Source organism: Seriola aureovittata, chromosome 19, assembly GCF_021018895.1.
Source record: "Seriola aureovittata isolate HTS-2021-v1 ecotype China chromosome 19, ASM2101889v1, whole genome shotgun sequence".
NCBI lineage: Eukaryota > Metazoa > Chordata > Actinopteri > Carangiformes > Carangidae > Seriola > Seriola aureovittata.
In genome coordinates, this window is record NC_079382.1 from 13595560 (window position 1) to 13611601 (window position 16042).

The window sequence follows — 16042 nt, forward strand, 5'->3', positions numbered from 1 at the left end:
GATGTATTTGGAGTGCAGAAGATCTACCTGTGCTTGCACAGGATTTAGGCCTCTGGTCATGATTGTCTGGTGTGTGACGACAACCCAGTCAGTGAGTCTGTCCATCCTGTCCTGGAACTGTGCATGACTTTGCAGGTTGGCCTCCACCTCCCCCGCATTGTCCAACAACTCATGGGTCACCTGCAGGGTAAATGGGGAGTAAACTATGATTATAGGAAGTAAGGAGGAGGAATAAGACAAGAGGATGGTAGAGATAAACTAATAAAAAGGTCATTTTAAAAGTTGGAATATGAACTACAATTCTCACCTTGCTCCAACTGAGGTTGATGGCTCTCAGTTTGCTGACGTGTTGGTCTCTGCTCTGAGGGCTCAAACTGGGACTGGCAAGGATCTGAGGAGCGTGCTTGTTTAGCCAACCGAGACGTTCATTCTGTGCATCCATTTCCTCAGCGAGGGCCTGCGAGGAAACATGCACTGACCCTTAATTACACAAAGGATGACTGATTTATTGAAAATGAGACCTGTGCAAGTCAGGAGTAGAACAATAGCTCCACTTAGCCACATAATGTCACGTTCATTGTACTTTTTGCAATGTGTCTCCACGGGGGAGAACAGTCTGGCTAACGTTGTCAAGAAGGAATGACAAAATTGTATTGTTCAAAACAAGAGAAGTGAGAGTTAAGTTCACTCTGTGTATGTTTGTTGAGTTTCACAAGTTTTGCTCGAGACACAGAGAGCAACTTGTGGCTACAGCGAAGCAAATAGGGAAAAAGAAAAGGAAACATCAACACAGTCAGAGCTGACCATAAAAATAGCTAAATCTACCAGCTCTAGGGTAGGAATAGAAATGTCTGTGCTCCCATGAATCGCAATAACTTTAGCATGTTTTGGGCCTCGCTGTACCTTGAGTTCTTTGAGGTTTTTGTCAGTGGCGGTGACAGGCAGGGAACTGACAGCGTTCTCCGCTTGCTCCAGCCATACAGCCAGCTCCTCGCGTCTTCTAACCAGGTCTGACAGAGCCGGGTCCTCGCCAGCCAGCCTGCACACACACACACACACACACACACGACACACACACACACACACACACACACACACAGACACACACAGACACACACACACACACACACACCACACACACACACACACACACACACACACACACACACACACACACACACACACACACACACACACACACACACACACAAAAACACACACATACTGTATATTACATACTCAGATAAGGATCTCCATTTCCTGCCGGTTGCAGGTCTAATCCTAAAATTTACATTTAGATTACTGTTATAGACTGATTGACCACACTGATAATTTTAACCTGCCAAACACTGATAAAGAAACAAAGTCTGACAGTGATAGAGAGCGAGCGCTAACCTCTGTGCTATATTGCGCTGTAAAATCAAGCTGTTACATAATCAAGACACAGCAATGATATGTATTACATATCACTTGGCCTCAGTATCCAAATTTGACTATATCCCCTTAATGTTTTCAATCCATGCAGCCTCATTTAAATGCCACTGCATCCTGCGTGTTTCCATGGATACACTACCTGCGCTGTCTGTCCAGCACCTGGCGGTTGACAGCTCTCCAGCGCTGACCCAGAGTGTCTAGCTTTTCTTCAAGAAGTGGTCCATCAAGAGACGACAGCTGCCCAATTATCTGCTCCCCAGTGCGGGTCAGTATGGTCAGGACAGGTTGGTGGCTGGCAAGACCTTCTTCCAGCTCCTAAAATGTGTATAAAGTAATGAAAGAGTATTATGGACAGAAAAAGCGAGAAAAAAGGTGGAATCAGGGATCAATCAAAGAGCATAAGCCAATAAGCCAATTGACTCAGGGCTAAATCCCCTGCTCAAGTCGATCTCTCCAGGCAAATCTCTGATTGACGGGCATGATTTGTGGCAAATCAAGATTTAAGCTGCCAAATGTCTACTTCCACCAAGAGCGATTTCCAGGACAGATCCACAAAGTAGAGTTGAGTGCTTGTAGCGTCCACTAAAGGGTGAGTCAGCTAATTGATCTCTCAGTTCCCATCCCCTTGATCCAAGTCACATTCTCAGCAACTGTGAAAACGTGTAAAAGAGCGAAGCAGACGGACTGTAGCTGGGGCTCTGCAAATCACACTGATAAAAGGTGTTAATTGTGGCGGTGCTGTCAGCGATAATGCCGCGGCTTCAGAGAATTTAATTCCCCTTGGAAATGAAAGCGCTGCTTTAGTAATCAAACAAAGCAAAATTAAAGGCCTCTTCTCATCTCACTCTTCAGTTCACTTCTCTCCATTTCTCGCTCTGCATAATGAACAGTTAGATGTGCAGAGTGTTTGTTTATCAGGTACAGTGTAGCACTGATTTTTTTTTACTTTGGGGACCAAAATGCAATTATCTCTTCTTTAACATTTCCAACCATCCAGCTACTAATATCTCAAGCATATTACTGTGGCGTCCTGGGAAGGTAATAATCTTGGTTTCAGCTTATAAACATATGGAATGTTGTCAATCTATATTTGACTAATTACTAGTTTATCCAGATAATGTGGTATGCCTTGAATAGTTTCTATACTGTCGAAAATCTACAAATACAAAACCATCTGCATGTTGTTCTATTTGCTAAACTTACAGAAGTCTCTGCTGTGATGTGATCAAATGCATATGTCAAAAAAAAAAGAAAAGATGTGAAATACCCCAGTACGCATGTGAAATCTGGTCACACACACTTGAACAAAATGTCCATTAAGACCTCCACATGCTCCATCACCCTCCACTGACCTCTTGGTGTTGTCGTGCAGAGTCCAGATCCAGCTGTCCATCAGGGCCAACGCTCTCAGACAGCAGTGTCTCAGTGTCAGTCAGCCACTGACTCAGGTCATTCATGTCACAGTGGAACTGCCCCCACTCCTCTATGGCACGATCAAAACTCCTATTATAAAGGAAACACACACACACACACACACACACACACAAACACACACACATACAAAGCATGTGAAACTTAAACCTGAGTTAAATTTGTAGTGAGGTTCATTCGAACGAGTGAAAAAATAAAATAAATCTGGTCTTCAAGGAAAAATGTGTTTTGATAAGGAAAAATGGGGCAGGTGACCTCTATTAAACACTGGAAAACGTCATTACACTCAGGAACCCCCTGAAAAGCAAAGCAGCAAAGTCTGATTGGTTACTTAAAATGCCGAATACAAAAATAGATCTTTTATCACACTGATAGTCTGCGTGACAGCTATTTCCTCTTACAGCATCTTTTGGAGCAGAACAAATCTGATTAGAGAAAAGGTGAGGAAATTAGTTCTTGATGAGTAATTTTAAGAAATACTCCATTCTTTAATTTTAAATGATACGTAGAGGTTATTGTGATTACACAAAGGCTGAGTGCGTCAGCATTTGTGTGCAATCTTCAAAATTAGGGTTACTCTAGCATGTGCACACACACACACTTTGCTGTATTCAGCAAATGGAGACTGTTTATGCCTCAGGAAAAGTGTTGATGGGATTCAAGGTCAGCCAGTGTGTGTGTGCGTGTGTGTGTGTGCGTGTGTGCGTGTGTGTGTGTGTGTGTGTGTGTGTGTGTGTGTGAATGAGTGAGTGAATATGTGGAGGCATGGGATTGTTTATGCCCAAGGAATTGTTTTGATGGTATTCAAGGTCAGTGTGTGTTTGTTTCTTTGTGTGTTGTTTAAGTGTGTGTACGGAGCTTGACTGTGTGCCCTGGTCTATCTCTTTATCTGTTCCTGCTGTCTCCTGAGTAGCAGACAGCTGGCATTTAATGTCCCCGCAGCTCCGACCAAATATCCTGACACACAATTTCACACACATTCACATCTGAAATCAGCAGCTTGTTCATTTCTCTCCCCTGTCACAGCATTTTCTGTGAAAGACTTATTCAAGTTTGAATCAAAACCTTATTTCTAACTGATGAATGTATGTACAATGTAATCTGGTTGTGTGTGTGGGGTCGGTGCACGTACCCCTTGCGGTGATTGTACATGCGGTTAAGGCGATCCCACTCGGCGTTAAGCTGCGTGAGGGCGTCTCCAATCTGAGTCACCTCAGCAGGCGAAGCATCCCGAATGGCATCAGGCTGGCGCTCATGGGTCCCCGCAACCTGCTCACCCAGATGCTCCAGATTCAATTTGATATTCTGGGAAAAGAAAAACAAACGATAAAGGAAAAAGAGGCAGCAAAATGAATTAATTAAAACTGTGGCATAAACTTTATGCGACAAGCATGCAAACAGAAGAAAATCGCATAACTTTAATTGTGGCAGCTGGTTATCTAAAACAGACTGACTTCAATATTTTGCTGATCACTTTTAAGGAAAGGACAGGTTTGTTTTTTTCTTGTTCAACTTTGTGAAAGCAAATACACTAAACAGATTATTTTTGTGACTTTACAATAATAATTTTTGATATAGCAGTTTGAATATATGAGAGATGTCCCACCCTCAGTGTGTCCTCCTGGCTGGAGAAGTCTTCATAGAGCCCCCTGCTGAGCTCAGATGAGTTCAGAAGCAACTCATTGTCAGCCATTGCAAGGAGCACTTTGTTGATGTCCAACAGGTAGTCGGAGGGACTCAATGAAGGAGCACTGCTACGTTCCAAGGCAGACATCTCCTACACCGCAGAGGGAGAAGGGGGAAAATCATAAATCATATTAACACCTCTTGTGCCACAAAAGGTGAAACTGACTCTATCTTCATACAAATCAAGCAGATACAGTGAAGAACACAATTCAGTGGTTAATGTGACTTCTTGGTAAATGTGTTAATCCCTCACCTCGGCTGAAAACTCTCTTGTCTCTGTGAAGGTGTAAGAAGACGATGACTCCACAGAGACATCCACCTGCCTGATTCGCAGCACCCTCAGCTCCTAAAGCAGACACAAGCAGAAAGACAAGTTAACCGGTGCACAGAGGGAAAGTGGAGAGCTTTGTTTGCCTAGGTTAAAAAAAATCCCTGCTTGAGTCCTGTTTATGAAGACACAAGTTAGTTTCTATGCATGTCACCCTGTGAGCAGAATATTGGCTCTGCAGCCGGAGCAGCAGAAGTCTCAACTCCTCCCTCTGGCCCTCGTCTGAAGTTTGAGGCAGCAGCTCTTCTCCTCTTCTCAGCAGGTCTTCCACACTGGCTTTCTCCTCATCCAGCTGGTGCAGAAAGAGAGAGAGAGGGTGTAAGGTCAAATGCAATTCAAAAATTATTTGGAGACGATCTATCTATCTGTTTATCTATATTCTAGTCAATGGACATGAAAAAAAGAATAACTTACACAGCCTGAACTTACATTAGCTGTTAGTTGCTCCTTCGCTAGGCAAGCAACAAGTAGAGACGCTGTCGACACTTCTCAGGGAAATACTGTTAAAACCACAACAATAGCTTCCCAACTGGCACACTGACCTTGCTTTGGATTGGTCAAATTTGTTCAGCCGGTGTGTTTAACGTCATAAACCTTGATAAGGAAGACTGAATTCCAGACTTGTTCAGCCTTGAAATGCCCAATCAAAGTTAGTCTTATCAGGTGGCAGCTTTATATAGCCGGTAGCCTAGCATATCCTTCATAGAAAATCTCATAAAACTTCAGGTTTAAAGAGACAGACAGAGAATAATAGACATCCTGGGGCAATTTTCTATGTGTGCGTTTTCAAATTCCTCTAGAAATTGCTAGAGATGGCAAACTTTAATGGAAACTTTTGATCAGACGATAGACAGAGTACCTATTCTACTACCAGTATCTAAGTACAGTATCTAAAGCTCATTTCTAATGAAGCAATTACTATTTTACTGTCTTATCTTACAATATTGCCATTATTATTAATCATCATCATTAGTATAGCTATGAAAGTAAACTGAATGGTTATCTTGTAAACCTTGTCATCATCCAGGATGTTTACTGGGTCCTGTTGCTGTTGCTGCAAAGCCCTCAGTCTGTCCTGGAGCTCTGCCTGAAGGTCCTTCACCTCACTGGGGACCGGAGCCTCAGCAGGACAAGCCTGACTCTGACTCTCTACTCGAATCTCTCGGCTGTGAATGACCTGATGAGAAAGAGCAAAAACACACCTCAGGCAACTCAGCCAGAGCTATCAGAGCCGGTAAGATGAATGTAATTATCTCAGTGCATGCTCAAAGAGAAGGATCGGCTCGGTGTAATTTGTGATACGACAGTGACTCCACACTGAGCCTGGCAGTATTTTATCTAAAATCTCTCGGTAGCTCTTTTAATCTAGTTTGGATTAAATTCATTATATTGCCTTTATCACTGGTTGAGTATTTTGGAGTGAACTGGTTTTGCTTAAAGAAATTAATAAAACGAACTAACTATTAAATTATTAAACTGACTTTAAAGCTTGTATTAATGTGAGATTCTTGTACCTGCTGAGGTGCCTGCTGGTTCATTTCAACACCACCTGACTCCAGGCTGGTCATCATCTGAAAGCAAAAGACAAGGAACAGATACACTGACTGAACAGACCCCTTTCTATTTGAAAGTTTAACCTTTTGTGCGCGCACCAGGACTGAAGTCCACACTGAGCTTTTGATTGGTAAAGATGGTGATGGACGTTAAAACGTTTACAATACAGTTTCAACCTGTCTGTACAGCTTTTGTACCTTGGCAGTTTTGATGTGCTGGGAGACTTTGTCGAAGTTGCAGTTGAGCTCGGCCAGTTTGGGTTCCACCACATCTCTGCAGGCGGGGCCCCTGCTGGTCATCAGGATGATGGCCTGGTCCCTCACGTTGTCCACACGCAGACTGATGTCCTCCAGTTCCTCCAGCATGCTCTGAGGATAGACCACAGAGAAGCTGGTCATCTCTTTATCAGTTTATGCTACCAGTCATTCTCTCTCAGACTGGATGGCAGAGTAGCCTTGGGTCAGACCAGAAAACTAAGCGCAGCATGTACTGATCAAGCTTAACAGGCCCAGGGACCAGCTGATATATAGTGGCAACCTTCAGTTGTCATGGCGAAAGGAAGGGAAGGGTTAAAAATTGAATACAACTGCAAGATATATTATTTGACACTGTGAAACTGTCAGACTTGGCTTCTCCTGTTCTCTCATTCAGCCATCTTCTTTCCCATATCTCAATAAACTCTCTCTCTTGCTCCTGACCTGACTCTCTCTAAATCTCTTTTTATTCTAACTGGTGAAACATGGTGGCATTGGGTAATCACTATTAAGAACTACAAAAAAATGTCCTATTAGTGTCCAAATATGTGTGCTTCATCAAGATTTCGATCCTAACCGAGCACAATAAATTTCTGCTGCACCAGAGGACAATCCAAAATGGGATATTTAGAAACGATTGATCATTACCTCACTAATCTCTTCATGTGAAAACGCATTAAAGTCTCTCTGTCCCAGAGGGTAACAGGAGAGGTATTCCTTGATGGATTGTCACAGAATGCATTTCCTTGCCAGAGGCGGTGATTTCCATAAAGCAATTCTAAACTACTATTTGATACTTCTAAGCTTTTCATGCTATAAGCTTGACCTATTCTTACATATTTTTCTGAATTTACAGAAAAAGAAAAATAGAATGAATTAATGACTCCGAAATGACGACAGGCAAAAATCAACTGGTAACTGCCCTTTATGTAACAGTTGCGCTGCATCCACAGTTTAGGGTTGTTCTCCCTTTCTCCCCACTGTGCTTCAACTCTCTCACTCCTACCTTCACCACCTTTTCCCTCTCTGTTGGAGCGAGCCGCTCAGCCTCGTCCAGGTGGATCTGGGTCTGATAGAGCCAGGTGCTGATGTGAGCCAAGTTCTCATCAAAAATTTCCACCTCATTCTGGTGACTCTGCACAAATACAAAGGAAAATAAAGGCTCAGTGTTTTAATAAGGACATAGAGAAAACTTTCATTGTTGTTTTTCAGGTCCTCCTGTGTTTTACACATTTTCTGCTTAATCTAAAACAAAGACATTTTACTGATTATGAGAGTTTCCATAACCTTTACATGACTTGCTGCAGCGCACAGTTACAAGAAGAAACATTTCTTAGTCTCTTTGTTAGTGGTAAATATATTTTGGTTGAGGAGTTGATTTGCATGCCTTTGTTTTGTTCTTGATTTGAATTTTATTTCTTTGCCTCGCTACTGCAAACACTTGACTTATGCAGCAAACCGAGGAAATGTTTTATTTTGGGTGTAAATCTTTCACAGATATAACCTTGCAATGATATTTTTTAAATCATTTCAAGGGAAGGAATTACAATTTTAAATTTAATGAACCTTTTAGAACTTGAAAACTTACCCTGTGTGCTTAAAGTATAAAATTAATATGATAAATGTAGGAATAACTGCTAAACGATTTCTCATTATCTATTAAAATGAAGCTAAAAGGCACCATGAAGACAAAAATATATTCACTCAAATAAATTCACTCAAGAAAAGCCTTTGCTCACTTGCTAATGTCCATAAAAACTTAAAGCAGATGGGAGAATCTACTTACTATGAGAAAATAGAATAATGAACACAGCAGCACAACACAACAGCAAATCTTCATTCATTAAGCTTACTGTACAAAATATTTGCTCTCACCAGCACTGCGCTGAGCCAGTCCTCGGTCCAGGTGCGGACACGGCCCCAGGATTCATTGAGACCAAAGAGTTTGTCCTCCAGCTGAGCCTCACTGCCATCCACCAGAGTCTGCAGCCCAGCGCTGGTCTCCATCAGGCCGGACAGCTCTGCCTTACGACGCTCTGACTCCTTCAGCAGGCCCTGGTGGAGCAGCATGCACATACAGTACAATATATCAAACGGGTTCATGTGATGGTCTCCAGGTTACAGTAAATTACTGCTTTATCAGCTAGCTGTCATTAGGATTTATCACACACAATGTAGTATGCAGGAAGATAAGGCATAAATAACACGTAACATACACAAAAATAAAAAATTCAACTGCATATAAACTTATATTCACAAAAAAACACATCTGAAGAACAAAAAGTGAATTTGAAGAAACATCCTACACTCTTTTATGCACTGTAGCCTCCTTTGACTTGACTTCATGTGAACCTGTGACTCACTTAAAAATCATACTGTTTCAGTTATAATACTGTTGCTGAGTATTTGGCTTCAGTGTGTGGGATCATGTGAAATAATGTTCAGTCTTTCTCACAGGGTCAGAGAGAGGGCAGAAGAGTGCCAGTGATTCATGAAAACACTCATAACACATTTTTTACACTGTAAGGGGGATAATGGCTTAATTCACAACAGTTCCAATAATGCTGTTGATACATTTCCGGTTTTCGAAAGAGAAAGATTGGTGTTCTCAGTAGCTTCAAACAGTCCCTCTGCTCCACCTACTGGCCTGAGACAGAAACACTCATCATGCTGAGGAGATATAATGAAAGGTTTAGAGCAGCTGCTCACATTAGCCCATGCAATCTCAGCATCAATGTCTGCTGGCATGTCTCCACAGCTGTTCTTCTGCTGGAGCTGAGCCTCATTTGTGGTCAGCCACTCCTGCAGGGCAGCGCTCTCCTTCTGGAACTTTTGAGACAGAGACAACGCTTTTTCCAGGTCCTGCTTGCCCTCTGTTACCTGAATCAAAACAAGATAATGTGAATATCACTTATATACATGAGCCGCGGTTTGTAGAACGAGAATTCATTAGATTTGAATTTTTCACAAAAATAACATACCTGAGCTCCCAGGTCATTGTAGAGCAGTTTGAGAGCAGTAAGCTGTTCGTCCATGGCCTTGGGGTTCTCAGTCTGCTGTTTCTGCACAATCTGACGACCTGTCTTAATCACTGTCTCCACCTCTAGCTTCACCTCACTCAGCAATTTGTATAATTTCTAAACAGCAAAAAGAAGGGAAATGAATGTGAGATAGACTATGTGTGTTTGTGTCTGCATAAAATAGGTTGGCAGGTATCTTTATATTTTTTGTAATCACTTTAAATTTTGCTGGGCATTTATAATGTGCACAACAATCAGCTACAAATAAGGTAGTCTGGTTCTCACCATACAACCGCTGAGGTGGGACTGGATTTTTTCCGGATCCGCATCCTTGACATCCAGAATGTGCAGCTCGGCCTTGGCACCCTCAAGGACCCTCTTACAGTCCAACATGCGCTGCTCAAAGTTAGCGGGCTTCTGGAATAGCTGGTACTTTGTGGAGATCTCTCTCAGCTTCCTCTGCAGTGAGCGAAGGGAGAGTTAATAAAGTTATACAACTGTTTCACAACCTGGATGACAAACAGCTGCAACAATCCATTTACACTGGTGCCAAGCGCATGTAAACACTTTTCTTATGCAAGGCTTATAGGAAGACTAAAATTAGTTTGATACATTCCTTTTTTATACTTCAAATGTGAGGTTAATGGGAGTGTTACGTTAGTAATGTCATGATAATGTAGTGGCGGCATCAGTAGAGAAAAAGTTGGACATCAGTTTATGTAGTTTCTGATGTTCTCCAGTAGGAGTCAGTGTTACCTGAAGCTGATCCAACATGGTCCCACCACGGGCAGCCTTGCCATCAGTGGTCGGCGGAGGCAGGTTGGCCACGTTCCTCCTTCTCATCTCTTCTACTGTCACCTCGTGTGCTGCGATCTCTGCCCCGATGGTCTGAGGAAGAAGTGGAAACGAAGACATGCATCACAAATGTGATATGCTCTTGCTTTGACCATACCTTTTACCATTCATTAGGTATTTTCTGAGTTTTTGTACTCGCAGCGTGAATGTGTACTACTATTATATGTTGAGAAGGACAAATATATTTATGCTTCCTCAATTATGACCTATTTAACAACAAATTATATACTGTTGAAATCTATAAAGTATATTTTTTCATTACTTAAGTGTAATTTTATTTACGAGATTTTCAGACTGCGGACTTCTGTTATATATTATTATTTTACTATTTATTGGGCTCCAAGCCGCAGGGAGGAAACTTCAGACAGGTGAGATGACACTCTATGAAGTAAGAGCCACCAGGCTTTGGTGTCACATCTTGTTTGGTGACTTCTCTGGGTATGGATGTGTTTGTGCTATGCATGTGCCCTGTACCTGCGCCTCCTGTGGGAGCTGGAAGGCGTCTATGCGATCAGTGAGGTAGGAGGTGAGCGTGTGGTCCAGCTGGCTCAGAGACTCCTGCAGCGATTGGAGCGCCTGTTCGTTCTCCTTCAGTGTCTGCAGCTGCTGCTCGAGGCTGATCTGCCGGTTCACCGCCTGGATGAGGACACGGACAGCAAGTCAGGAGTTTGAATTTTTCAGTTATTCTGATATTCTATATGGAAGCTAACAAGGAGAAGACCATTTGCTGACAGTGGGACTGAATATAATGGCTGATGTATCTTATTAGTAACCGTTATACACAAGAGTCAAAACACCTCATCTACAATACAGATTGTTTCTGTTGTTTTTAACTGAATGAGAAGCTGCATAAAGGCATAGTCTTTATTATGATTGAACATATGAGGGAGGACACCAGAAAAATATCATGTACCAAGTGCACAATAATACAATGAACTCTTTGATGTAAAATATACTGAAAAGCAAATTGAATAATTATCAATATAAATAAATAATACAATACAAAGGTGTATTCAGTGTTGGGTATTATTATACATACAAATCTCAATACATAAAATGGTGACACTACAGTCAAGTACAGCCCACAAATAAGTCTGAGAAACATGACACAGTGGCATGTTTGCAAATGATATATTCAAATACAAACTGTAACAGTGAAAATGTATGGCATATATAGATGTAACACACAAAGACAAGGTCCTGACCTGGTGGTTTAGCTGCTCGTAACGAGAATTAAAGGCCTCTAGTTTTTCACTAATGAGTTCATCCAATATGCCCCCGTCAATCAGCGTCTGACCCAGCTCTCTGATTTGCGTGCGGTTGTCCCCCGGGTGGCGAAGCACGCTCTCCAAAGACTGGTGGTGAATGGAGAGATGGAGAAGAAGGTAAATATCTGCGCAATGAATTTGAAAATTCAAGCAAAAAGGGAAAGGAAGTGAGCACGAAGGAGTCAAATTGAATAAAACAGTCCTTTGGTAAAGCCACAACAAAGATCAAGAAAGCTGAACGGCTTCACAGTTCCAACAGTTTTACATCAGAAGCTGGACAGCAGGAACAAGTAAAAACACAGATCAAAGCTACAGATACAAACCAAACACTTGAGGAACACAAAACACGGGAGAAGAAAAACAAATCCAGTAAATGAGTAAAAAGTGTGTGTTTATATGCGTGAAAGATTGAGAAAGGACCGAAAAGCTGAGCAAACAGATGGAGTGCAGATGCAGAAATGGTGGGTGTGTCAGATGGAGGCAAACCAAAAAAAAGACGATAACAGGAACGAGAAATGAGAGACAAGTGAGAGAGAGGCTTGTCAAGTGACGGCGCTTATTTGGATCCAGCAGTCATTGTTTATGTGGGGGTCATTAAATGTGCTTTTCCTTCCCGGAGGTAATGGACAGACAGAGTGCGACAGCCCCCCTCCAGAGGGGTGAGTCTGATTAGGAAACTGGGAGACTGGGAAGGGTGAAGGGTGAGAGAACGAGGTTGGGGTGAGGGGGTGGGGGGTGGGGGCTCAGAAAAGAGCCAAAAACATATAAGGACAAAGAGGAGAAGGAGAAACATTGTCTTCAAGGGTCTTCAATTTCCTTCATCACTATGCGATGTTACAGAGGCAGCACAGTGATTAAAGTGACTTTGACAGTTATGCTGGAGGCAGTCTACAGATATAGCAGCAGAGCAAAAGAAAGCAGAAGAAATTTATATGACAAAGTCAAAGACAATGAGGTTATTAACATGTAGTTACATATTAAATGGACCGTTCGATTACCTACCCAAACTAATGGCCTGTTATATGTCTCTCAAAGCAGTTTGAATATATGTTTAATGATGTGGTGACAGTTTACCAAAGCTACTTACATTTCCAGCAGCAGCCCCTCTCAAAATAGCCACAGAAATAGGTATAATTTTAAAACAAAGTCAGATATGAACTGATGGTCTAAATATATTATTCATTATAATTTACATATTTATAAAGTAACTAATTTCCACAATAAGTAAGAACAGAGATTATGTCAGATTCATTATTGTCTTTCTGTTGACCGGTGCCTGCAGCCAAGCTCAATGAATAAGCCCATTTTCAAAAAAGTTTTTCCAAATGTAATCCAGTAATTCCAGTTTCATAGCATTTATGTAAAGTATGTGATAATTTGCACATAAACATATTGCACCTGAAATAATAGTGATCCAAGAAAAATGTAATCAAGGGCAACTGGACTTGCTTTTGTGTCATGCTGTCCCAAACTAAAAGTCTTACTATGTAGCCAATAACCTTGTGTCAAAGGATTGTGCAACCTCTTTCCTTTTGCTGCTACTGATCCCACAGGCATCCAGCAACGGAATTAAGATGATTAATGTTACCCTTAAAATTCCTTCAAGCTGCACTCAGAGGGAGGCTTCTATAGAGCAAGTCTGACTGTAGGTAAATGTGTTTAACACTAATAATCCCCAGAAAATTTTTCCTTTAAAGAGTTTAAGAACCAAGAGGGGAAAATTTGATAAAGAAGAAGAGTACGAGGAATTTAACGTGATTACAGTGCGTGCGTGCGTGCGTGCGTGCGTGCGTGTGTGCGTGCGTGCGTGTGTGCGTGCGTGCGTGCGTGCACACCTCCAGAGCTTCATTGACGGTCTCCGTGCTCTCCGGCAGGTTGTCAGTAGCTTGGACCTTCTCCTCCACAGTGTTGAGCCAAGTCTGCTCCATGTCCAGGTACTGAAGCAACTCCATCCAACAGGACCAAACCTCCTACACAGTACACCCCAACACACACAGCACAAACACACCCACACACCCACACATTCAAATGCACATCCAAAGAAACACAAATGATGTTACTAAAAAGTGACAGCTCTATTGAGAATGCCCTCGCTTCAGTGTTGAAGGACCATATTAAAAAACACTGAGAGGCACTTTACCAAAAAAAAAATGTTTAAGACTCTTACACTCAAATTAAACAGCAAAACTCTAAGGACAAGGCAGGATGGTGACTAATGGACTTCAGGCAAAGAGTATACATGAGCATAAGCACAACTCAGTGCTTTGTTCGACCTTTACCCTGCAGAGTCTGAAGGATGATAATCAAAAACAGTGCCCCAAACTATGATTTTACACTCACAGATTAGCACTGAAAGCAAGAATCACCAGTATTCCCTTCCAGCTTCTCTTGTTCTTTGCATGAAAATTAACAAAAGAGAGCTGAAGAAATGACACATCCCATAAACGGACATGTCATTCTAATACTGAGCCATGGGAGCTGCAAGGTGATGGACAAATTGGGCCATTCATGCATAAAATTGTGAATTATTTTTGTGTGTCACTGCAGCTTTTTATACAATAACAACACTTTAACCTTAAACTCAAAGACAACTTAAATCCACTATGACCAGACACTTTTCCCATTGTCTGTAAGCTGTGGTGCAAGTACATTTTTAAAACAGCAGAGGTGGTCATTTTTAACTGAATGCAGTATAGTTCATTTGTCAGGATCTATATTTTGATTCAAAAACAATAAAACTTCAACTTTAAACTTTCTCCTATACAGAAAGACCCCCCCACACACACACACACGCAAATACACATGTACACACACACGCACGCACGCACACGCACGCACACAAACGCACACACACACACACACCACACACACACACACACACACACACACACACACACACACACACACACACACACACACACACACACACACACACACACACACACACATTACCTCCAAAGTGTGACACTTGCTCTTGAAGCGATCACAGAGCTTATGGTAGTTGGCTAGTACCCCCTCTAGCTCTGATGTCAGCTCCTTTCCACGACCTCCACCGGGCGGCGATGATCTGGACACCAACATGTTGATGCTATCTTTCAGGATCTTTACCTTCACCTCCTTCTGTAGCACATCCTCTTTAGCTCTCTGTGAGAGATGAGGACAGGTGAGAGGAGGACGATGACAACAGACCTGTACAGAAAGATGGCACTCAATGGTCAAACAGTCACACCCACCTTCATCTCCTCCAGCGATGCCTCCAGCTCCTCAGGGCTCTTGTACTCAAAGTCCCTCATGAGGAACTCCTCGTCTACTTGGGCCATCCACTCCTGCATCTCCGCCAAGTCCTTCCTCAGATTCACCTGCTTCTCCTGACTCTCCGCCACACGCTCCTGATGGCTCAGCAGCTGGAGGGAAGCATATGCCATCAGGTTTGTAAGAGAAACGTAAGAATAATTTATGTAAGACTTTACTTTATAAACCAAGACCTATGCGACTTTGTGTTTAAGCTGGTGACACTGAGATTTCAAATTAATCCTGTATCAGTGTAATTATGTGAATGAATGCATGTATGTACACACAAAATAAAAATTCTACCATGAATAACATAAAAAACCACACACCGTGCAAACAGAAAAAACAGAAGTTCAGATTTTCCTTCACCTGTTTGCTAAGTGTGTCCCAGTTGCCCCGCGACTCTTCCAACTTATTCTGCCCCCACTTGGCCAGTCCTGGGACTGTAGCTGCCTGTACAGCACTCACATTCTCTCCCATCTGCTTCAATGAACCTTCCACTGACTCCATCTCATTCACATACTCCTTGTTATGAGAAAGGAAAAAAACTTTAGGAATAATACTTTGCAGTTATGCAAACCAAATTCAATTATTATCAATTTAGGTCAAAGCAAAACTATCCAAAATCTGTATCGCTAAGAGATTGTGGCCTTAAAAAATTAACTTTTAAGTAGTGAAGTCATGTTGTTTTTGCCACCAGAATGTTCAAATCTGTTGTCCTCTCACCTTGCACTGGTTAAGCTCTTCCTGTAGACTCTCTGTGTCGCCCGAACCCGTGGCATCACGAGACAACAGCTCCTGAACCGCATCCAACCAACGTTCAATTTGCACCAAACATACCTAACAACAACATTGAACGACTGTATTATTACCATTCATTTCTTATCCAGTGAAGACATAAACCATAACATACAGCAGTTT

General features: G+C 42.1%; 1 protein-coding gene across 5 annotated transcripts in view; it reads right to left on the reverse strand.

Moving 5' to 3' along the window:
• The window catches only part of utrn (utrophin), a 170979-nt gene that overhangs the window by 114807 nt on the left and 40130 nt on the right, over window positions 1-16042 (reverse strand). For all 5 annotated transcript variants that reach the window (XM_056405711.1, XM_056405712.1, XM_056405714.1 and 2 more), the window contains 25 exons: window positions 15848-15961; window positions 15491-15646; window positions 15064-15234; window positions 14783-14974; window positions 13666-13800; window positions 11768-11917; window positions 11037-11198; window positions 10464-10595; window positions 9993-10166; window positions 9669-9824; window positions 9397-9567; window positions 8563-8742; window positions 7694-7822; window positions 6631-6801; window positions 6394-6450; window positions 5892-6056; window positions 5034-5171; window positions 4805-4897; window positions 4472-4642; window positions 3998-4170; window positions 2787-2937; window positions 1574-1749; window positions 904-1039; window positions 308-457; window positions 28-180 (listed from right to left, as the gene is read on the reverse strand). In XM_056405711.1, the coding sequence (XP_056261686.1) occupies window positions 28-180; window positions 308-457; window positions 904-1039; window positions 1574-1749; window positions 2787-2937; window positions 3998-4170; window positions 4472-4642; window positions 4805-4897; window positions 5034-5171; window positions 5892-6056; window positions 6394-6450; window positions 6631-6801; window positions 7694-7822; window positions 8563-8742; window positions 9397-9567; window positions 9669-9824; window positions 9993-10166; window positions 10464-10595; window positions 11037-11198; window positions 11768-11917; window positions 13666-13800; window positions 14783-14974; window positions 15064-15234; window positions 15491-15646; window positions 15848-15961 (3756 nt within the window). The remainder of the gene's footprint in view (window positions 1-27; window positions 181-307; window positions 458-903; window positions 1040-1573; window positions 1750-2786; window positions 2938-3997; window positions 4171-4471; window positions 4643-4804; window positions 4898-5033; window positions 5172-5891; window positions 6057-6393; window positions 6451-6630; window positions 6802-7693; window positions 7823-8562; window positions 8743-9396; window positions 9568-9668; window positions 9825-9992; window positions 10167-10463; window positions 10596-11036; window positions 11199-11767; window positions 11918-13665; window positions 13801-14782; window positions 14975-15063; window positions 15235-15490; window positions 15647-15847; window positions 15962-16042) is intronic.